Genomic DNA, 8,362 nt, shown 5'->3' with positions numbered 1-8,362 from the left:
CAACTCCCCCAACTTGCATTCTCTCTGACTCTAAAATTTAAAAAAAATTTTTTTAATTAAAAAAAATGAATTTTTAAATATTTATTTATTTTGAGAGAGACAGAGTGAACATGGTGAGGCAGATAGAGGGAGAGAATCCCAGGCAGCCTCCACACTCAGCACTCAGTGTGGAGCCCAACACAGGCTTCAATCTCTTGAACCACTAGATCATGACCTGAGCCAAAAACAAGAAGTGATGCTTAACCGACTGAGCCACCAAGGTGCCCCCCACAAAAAACTTTTTCACAGATGTAAGATACATATATACCTACTAGGTTAAACCCTGTGAAATTGTCATTCTCTAGTAAAAGCAGACATTGTACAAAAACCACCAAAAAGAAGTAACCTATAATAGTGGCTATCAGGGTTTTTTCCTGCCTCTGTCCACATGGTTCTCTTCCCTCAGTAACTATGGCTCTTGAACCATTATTTTCAACTAAACCTGGGAGGTGAGGTAAGCACCACAGAGTGAAGAAGTCCCTGTAAGGAGTGAGAGGCCTGTACTTCCATTTTCTTTATATAAATTTAATGCCTGTTCTCTGTGCTTCCAGTTTCAAGCTCTATGCTAGGTTTTTGTTTTTCATTGGTAAGACATTGAATGTGGTTGTCCAGCGTTTTTTAATGCAAATTAGATATAAAAATGCCAAAAATTGGGGCACCTGGGTGGCTCAGTCAGTTAAGTGTCCAACTCTTTTTTTTTTTACCTGCCAAATTACATCCAGTTTTATTTATTTATTTATTTATTTATTTACAAATAGTGTATTGTCAAGTTGGTTTCCATATAGCACCCAGTGCTCATCCCCACAAGTGCCCTCCTCCATGCCCATCTCCCCCCCCCCCACCCCCATCAGTCCTCAGTTTGTTCTCATCATTCAATAGTCTCTCATGGTTTGCCTCTCTCCCTCTCCCCCACTATTTCCCCCCTTCTTCTCCCCCATGGTCCTCCGTTAAGTTCCTCCTAATCCTCCTGTACGTGCAAACATATGATATTTGTCCTTCTCTTCCTGACTTACTTCGTTCAGCATAACACCTTCAAGGTCCATCTAGGTTGCTACATATGGCCAGATTAATCTCGGCTCAGGTTTTGATCTCAGGGTCCAGATTCAGGCCACACCTGGATACCACCTAAAAAAAAGTCTTGAAGTCCCTCTCTCTCTGCCCTTTCCTTGCTTGCTGTTTCTGTCTTTCAAAAATATTTTTTAAAAGGGGGGACGGGGTGCCTGGGTGGCTCAGTTAAGCAACCAACTTTGGCCCAGGTCATGGTCTTATGGTACATGGGTTCGAGCCCCATATCAGGCTCTGTGCTGACAGTTCAGAGCCTGGAGTCTGCTTCGAATTCTGTGTCTCCCTCTCTCTCTGCCTTTTCCTGGCTTGCTCTCTGTTTCTCTCTCTCTCTCCTCTCTCTCTCTCTCAAAAATAAATAAATGTTAAAAAATAATAATAAAAATAAAAATTTAAAAATGTCAAAAAGTCAGAGAACACAGAAGTATAATATGAAATGATATCACTAATAGTAGTTTGTGTATCCTTTCTTTTAAATGTACTCCATATATCTGTGTGTTGTGTGTTACAAAAACTAGTATCACAAGTATTGTATGGCAAGGATGTTGAAGCAGTGTCCTGTGACCATTTAATAACTTTGGCCCACCTCATGACTTAATTGTTCCAAACTGCACTATTTTTCTTCCTTTTTTTTTTTTTTTTTTTTTGGTCCTTTACTTTTAAACTTTGTGAACAAAGGAATACATTCACCTAGGTAAAGCGAAATGTATTGAAAAACTTATAAACACCAGGCTCCATCCTCTGCTGCTCCTCATGCCACAGGATGGCTTCTCATAGTCCCTCAGTTTTAATCCTTTAAGTTGTTCTTACTCTGTTTGCCTTCATATTTCAAGTAACTTATGCAGCTACTTCTTTTTTTTTTTTAAGGAACAAATACATTCATATGGTTAAAAAACATAAAAAGGTACGCAGTATTACTTGTCTGTTATACCTAAAAAAAAGCTGAAAAAAATGTCAAGTGAGGACATTGAACATCCTGGGGAAAGGCAAAAAATATATTATGCATGAGCAGTGAAGAGTTCCCAAATGTACAAAACGTTTTTAAAGTATTAAAGCTATATTACAAAAATAAAAAGGTACACAGTGTAAACCTTCCTTCGTGTCCCTAACTCCTCTACCCAGGTTCTGGTCATTTACTATCACAAGCCACCTGCAGTGACTAAATCTTATACAGTTATCATTTCACAACTCTACCTGGAAATCTGAAGAATGAAACCCCCAAGCCAAAATGTGGAGTGCATACATGTGTGATTTTAATAATTGTCAAAATGTCCTTCTTGGGGTGTTACAAATTTACACTCACAAGCAGTGTGTCTTCAGGCTTTCAGTTTTTGCCAGTTTAACAGGTGGAAAATGGTATCTCATATAGTTTTAATGTGAGTTTATTGTAATATACTGCTATTTTTCAGTTTGTCAATATTTTAGATTTTATATTGACTTCTTTAAATCATAAATGAGGATTTAACTCTTTTACATTATTTTCCCCCAACATGCACCCAAGGTTAATGCTTATATTGCTTTGACTTCATAACTATTGTTCCCTACAAGGTCAAGTAGTATACTATGATTACACTTCCTTTTTTCCCCCCACTTTCCTAAAGCTGATGCTTGCTTTTTAAAATATTTTATTTGGGGTGATTTTCCATGCTGTTTTATAGTGGTTTGGTTAATTGGTTAATTATTATAGTTTTCTTTTATGTAACAACAATTGATTCAACTTAATTGTCTATTTTATTGACTTCTTTGGTCACTGCTATTTCTTGTATCATGTATCCTCTTTTTCACAATCACTTTTCCTCCAAATGGAAGATAATGCTCAATTATTCCAGGTTTCCAGTATTGTTTATTGGTAGTTCGGTGTTAACATACTAATTCTCATTTATTTGCACACAACCTGCCTTTTCTGTCTGGATGTTTTTAGTGTTTTGGGGAATTTTTTTTCCCCTGAAGTTCTGAAATTTCGCATACAATTTTTAGCATTCAGTAAGCACTGAATTGTGAATTTTAGGAAACATTTTTATCTGTTACTGCTTTGATCATTTCTCTCCCTCCATTCAGTCTTCACTATATTCATGGAACTCCTACAAGATGGGCTTTTACTTTTATCTTTCCATCTGTCTTTCCTTTTTACTCTGCATTCTAGAAGAATCCCTCAATCTTCCATCTTAGCCATGTGTTCATTTTGCTACTCGACCCATTGAGATTGTAGACCTTAGGATCTGCTTAACAGTAGCTATGACACACATTACTTAACCTTTTCAGTCTTGGATTTCCTCATGTATAGAATGGATGTCCTAAGAATTCCTCTTACATAAGATTGTGCAACTAGTATCTGAGTACTTCAAATAAGCATGATAGGTCATAAAGACTACAATTGTCATCCTTTTCAGTCCTTTTATAAATTTAAAAGAATTCTGATTATTTTTCATAGCAATGTGTTTATATTTTATTATTAGATTATGTTTTCTATATGTGATATCTTCTCAGATTTCTCTGGGATCTTAATTATGTACCTTTTAAATTGTTTCCTCTGTTCATTATTTCTTGAGTTTACGCCAATCTTCATTTATGTTAGTTTTCTACTTTTTTTTTTAGTCTGCTTATATTGTTTTTATTGTCTGATATTTTTTTCAAAAGGCATATGTTCATAGTATGATACTGGAATGTATATCCTCAGCTGATGTATGGCCCTCTTTGGTGCATGCATGTTATACTTATAGAGGACATCTCTGGTGATTAGGTTTGAGATAGATATAAGAATCCAAATGGTGGGTGGTTGTAGACCCCTTTTTTAAGGTTGCTTTTTTCAGCCCAAAATTAACTGGGATGTGCCCTGCTTTTCAAGGTATCTCTTTTAGCAGAAATCCCACTTCAAGGGTTACCTTGAATCTTTTTTTTTTTTTTTAATGTTTTATTTATTTCTAGGAGAGAGAGAGACAGCGTGAGCAGGGGAGGGTCAGAGAGAGAGGGAGTCACAGACTGAAACAGGCTCCAGGCTCCGAGCTGGCAGTCAACACAGAGCCCGACGCGGGGCTCGAACCCATGAACCGCAAGATCATGACCTAAGCGAAAGTCGGACGCTTAACCGACTAAGCCACCCAGGCGCCCCAACCTTGAATCTTTATCCTGGGCACATGTGGAGTCAGTTGCTTCGTTTGTACTTTATTAACCATGTCATTGTGCAGGTTCAGTATTTCCTCAACTTCTGGTTCTCTCTCCAGCCCAAATAATACCATTAGGAGTTTTTCTTCGACAGACCATTTATTTTGTTCTTGAGGCTTTCTATGGGGACCCACCCTTAGCCAACCAATGTTTCATTTTTTGTAGGGAAGAGGGTGTTTGGGAAAATGGTGCTGCTAATGGCAACAACTAGTCCAACCGTTAGACATGCCTAACATGAATTCATAAACCTGTTTCCAGGATAAACCTCTCTTACTTTATAATTGTTTATTCTGAGTTTGGAATTTGAATTTCTAGGACTTTTTGAGATCTTTTAGTCTTTTTTTTTTTAATTTTTTTTTTTTTTTTAACATTTATTTCTTTTTTTTTTTGAGAGACAGGGTGAGACAGAGCGTGAGCAGGGGGAGGGGCAGAGAGAGAAGGAGACTCAGAATACTAACCAGCCTCCAGGCTCTGAGCAAGCATTCAGCACAGAGCCTGATGAAGGGCTCGAACCCACGAATTGTGAGATCATGACCTGAGCTGAAGTCGGACACCCAACTGACTGAGCTACCCAGGCGCCCCTGAGATCTTTTAGTCTTTTAAGCCCTTTTCTGTATGTGATTTGAGCTGTGCACTTGAGTTTTGTTTTGTTGTTGTTGTTTTTTCTGGATTCACCATCAGTTCCCATTCATCTGCTTTTTATCATCTAGGAGTTCCTCAACATTTTTATTCTGCTGATTGCAGCCTTTCTATTTTTCCAGGACTATTGTGGACTTCTTTTTTGTCACCTCAGTGTAATATTAAAATATTCACTCTAATTGTTTTTGATGAACATACATACTAGTAAGTCTAAAATCTACATTCCTAGCATAGTTCTCTCTCAGGAATTGCAGACCCGTATTACTGAACAGTGCAAGAATGTTCCATCAGTACCACAAATTAAACAAGTCAAAGCCTGTTTTGTTATTGGTTCCCCACTTTATCATTCTAGCCTGTCTTACCATGTATACCTCCATACCTGATCAACTCAAGTAAGAATCTTAAGGATCATGCTGGATGCCTCCTTCTCCTCCTAAGTTTAGTCAGTCATCGTGTGATTTAGAATGAATCTCTCCCTTTGTCTTGATAACCGTCCTTATCCTTTGCTTCAGATTTGCTGCAGCAATTGTTTCTCTACCTTAAGTCTTGCTTATTTCTGATGGTGTTTATAATCGCGAAGTCCGGTATTTTGCTCCCCACTGAAGTCCTTTAAATCCCTGAGGGTTGTAACCCTAAATTCTTATAGTACACACCAAGCCCTTTGTTCTGGCTCCTGCCTTCCTCTCCAGAGCACTTTTTACCACTGTCATCTGTTTTATATCCTTCACAAGGAATTGTGTATAGNCCCCGCTTCCATTTGGTCCCAGAAATCTTCCCCAAGGTTTGGGTTGAATTCCTGTACTCTGTGCTCCCATGACTGGTTGTGCATGTGACTGGTGTCACACTCATGGTTATCACTGTTGATACTGTCTTTCTTCCCAGTATTCTCTAGCCTAACCAGAAGGGAAGAGCCCCTTCCCAGTAGGCTCCTCTAGGCAGAAGAATGTCTGTTTTCTTCTTTGTATCCCCAGCACCTCTTAAAGTGGGTTACCAATTAAATGCACATTTAATTAAAGTAAAATGAAGTAGAGTGAAATGAAATGTTATTTGTGACAAGTACACATTCATTGCCTCTGCAAGGTTAGGGGAAAAACACTTTTATTGGCTATGTTTAAAAGCTGAGACAAGATTTCTGCCTTGTGTAGTTAAGCCTTCTCTCCTTCTGATACTAACCCAAAGGACATGACTATAAGGACAAGACTGAACTTTTTCCTAGTTACTAAATCTTCAAGCATTAGGCATTCCAGCTCCAAAATCTTGAAATCTACTCTTTGTATGTTCTTATCACTGAATTCTCTTTGTTCCCTAGGAGACTTGAATGAAAATTCTATGGAGAATCTTCAAGAAAAAAGGACTTAGGATCTATTATATAGGGGCTTTTCTGCTGGCTAATTTTAGAAGATATGGTCAGCACAATAACAGAGTCAGGATCGTATTCTGAATCTTCCGGGAGAAGTGTACAGGAACCCTGAACTAGATTTTTCCCTTTATCAGAAGTAGGGAGAAGCATCTTCTGTATTTCTAGAAACGAGCAGTGTGGTGACTCTTCAAAGTGATGATTACAAAAACATGGCCAATGAAGAATATTTGTCTTTGAAACTCCCAAGCCAAATGGCCGCAAAGGACTCCTCAGTGACTTTCTGTAAAAATGAGCCCCAGGATCCTCAGAAAAGCAAAAGTGTGTTTATAACTGAAGAAGGCACTGAGAGAAAAGTCTCAGAAGGAGAAAGTCCTCCCATGGACCATTGTTCAGAGAACCTTCAAATTAAACTTACATCTGATGTAACGGGACTGGTCTCACCATTGGTCAGTGGTCAGGCAACTTGCCAGAATGGCCAGTTGAAAGAATCTTTGGATCACTTTGACTGTAACTGCAAAGACATCTGTGGTTGGAAATCACAGGTAGTCAGTCGTAGTCTTCGGAGACCTCAAACAGAGGAGAAACACTGTAACCATTACAACTGCAGGAAAAGACGTAACAACAGCTCAGGCAGTAATCCATGTGAGAAAATCCACACTGCAGAGAAACTACACAGATGTAGTCGGTGTGGTAAGGACTTCAGTGAGCGCTCAGAACTACTACTTCATCAAAGACACCACACAGAAGAAAAGCCCTACAAATGTGAGCAGTGTGGGAAGGGCTTCACGAGGAGCTCCAGTCTCCTCATCCATCGAGCAGTCCACACAGATGAGAAACCCTATAAATGTGACAAGTGTGGGAAAGGCTTCACAAGGAGTTCAAGTCTGCTCATTCATCACGCAGTCCATACAGGCGAAAAGCCTTATAAATGTGACAAGTGTGGGAAGGGCTTTAGTCAGAGCTCCAAACTGCATATCCACCAACGAGTGCACACTGGCGAGAAGCCCTATGAGTGTGGGGAGTGTGGTATGAGCTTCAGTCAGCGCTCCAACCTGCACATCCACCAGCGAGTCCATACTGGGGAGAGGCCCTACAAATGTGGGGAATGTGGGAAAGGCTTCAGCCAGAGTTCAAACCTTCACATTCACCAGTGCATACACACAGGTGAGAAGCCCTTCCAGTGCTATGAATGTGGGAAGGGCTTTAGTCAGAGCTCTGATCTTCGCATCCATCTCAGAGTACACACTGGAGAGAAGCCCTATCACTGTGGCAAGTGTGGGAAGGGATTTAGCCAGAGCTCAAAACTCCTCATCCACCAGAGAGTGCATACTGGAGAGAAGCCCTATGAGTGCAGCAAGTGTGGGAAGGGCTTCAGCCAGAGCTCCAACCTCCACATCCACCAGCGGGTTCATAGGAAAGATCCTATTAAATAAGGTCTTCAGTCATATGCTCATACTGTAAAGACTTAAGTATTTTTAATATCACTCTTTATTCTCAGGAGAGAGATCATAGGTTATTCAGATATGTTCCCTCACTGAAATTCATTCATTATTTAAAGTATTTAAGTACCAACCACTTTGTCATGCTATATAGAGAACTGACTCTTCTGTTTCCTCAGATGGGTAGAGTGAAATGTCTATACTTTGCAGTTCAGCCAGTGTTATTAGAACTATATATCCTACCCAGCCTTTTTAAGTGCAAGAACTTTATATTTGTGCAAACAGAACATGTTTCCCTTTGTTCACATTCTCTGAGAAATTGAAACTCTGGTTTCTCTTCAAATCCTGTGCCTTGTGTTTTTCCTGTTTCCTTCCAACTTTGATTAGCTCTCTCTGAATTGTGATTGCACGTGTTAGTTTTAGGTCAAGGGAGTGGTTGGAGATATTATGGGCATGAAATCTCTTGTGTTTATGGCAAAAATATACCAACAATGCATGGCCACATGACAAGTAAGTAGAGAGAAGCTACTTGTGTGGTACACCCCATATACTATGTTACAGGATATTGAACACATCCGCCTTCTCCCCTTAAGGCAGCTGCTTAGGAACAGAAGTAGTTATTTTTCCTGGGTGCGGTTGGTCTATTGGGGTTCATCCAGAT

The 8,362-nt window shown here is 39.5% G+C and overlaps 1 protein-coding gene across 3 annotated transcripts in view; it reads left to right on the top strand.

Annotated features, from left to right (window-relative positions):
• Positions 1-8,043, top strand: part of LOC144244850 (uncharacterized) — a 49,234-nt gene extending 41,191 nt beyond the window's left edge. For 2 of the 3 annotated variants that reach the window (XM_077780200.1, XM_077780195.1), the window contains exon 4: positions 6,212-8,043. In XM_077780200.1, the coding sequence (XP_077636326.1) occupies positions 6,472-7,695 (1,224 nt within the window). In that variant the 5' untranslated portion in view covers positions 6,212-6,471 and the 3' untranslated portion in view covers positions 7,696-8,043. The remainder of the gene's footprint in view (positions 1-6,211) is intronic. The other variant, XM_077780224.1, reaches the window with a different exon arrangement.
• The last annotated feature ends 319 nt before the right edge of the window (positions 8,044-8,362 follow it).

Source organism: Crocuta crocuta, unplaced genomic scaffold (genome assembly GCF_008692635.1).
Source record: "Crocuta crocuta isolate KB4526 unplaced genomic scaffold, BGI_CrCroc_1.0 scaffold170, whole genome shotgun sequence".
NCBI classification, from domain to species: Eukaryota; Metazoa; Chordata; class Mammalia; order Carnivora; family Hyaenidae; genus Crocuta; species Crocuta crocuta.
This window is presented reverse-complemented; position numbering and strand designations above follow the sequence as displayed.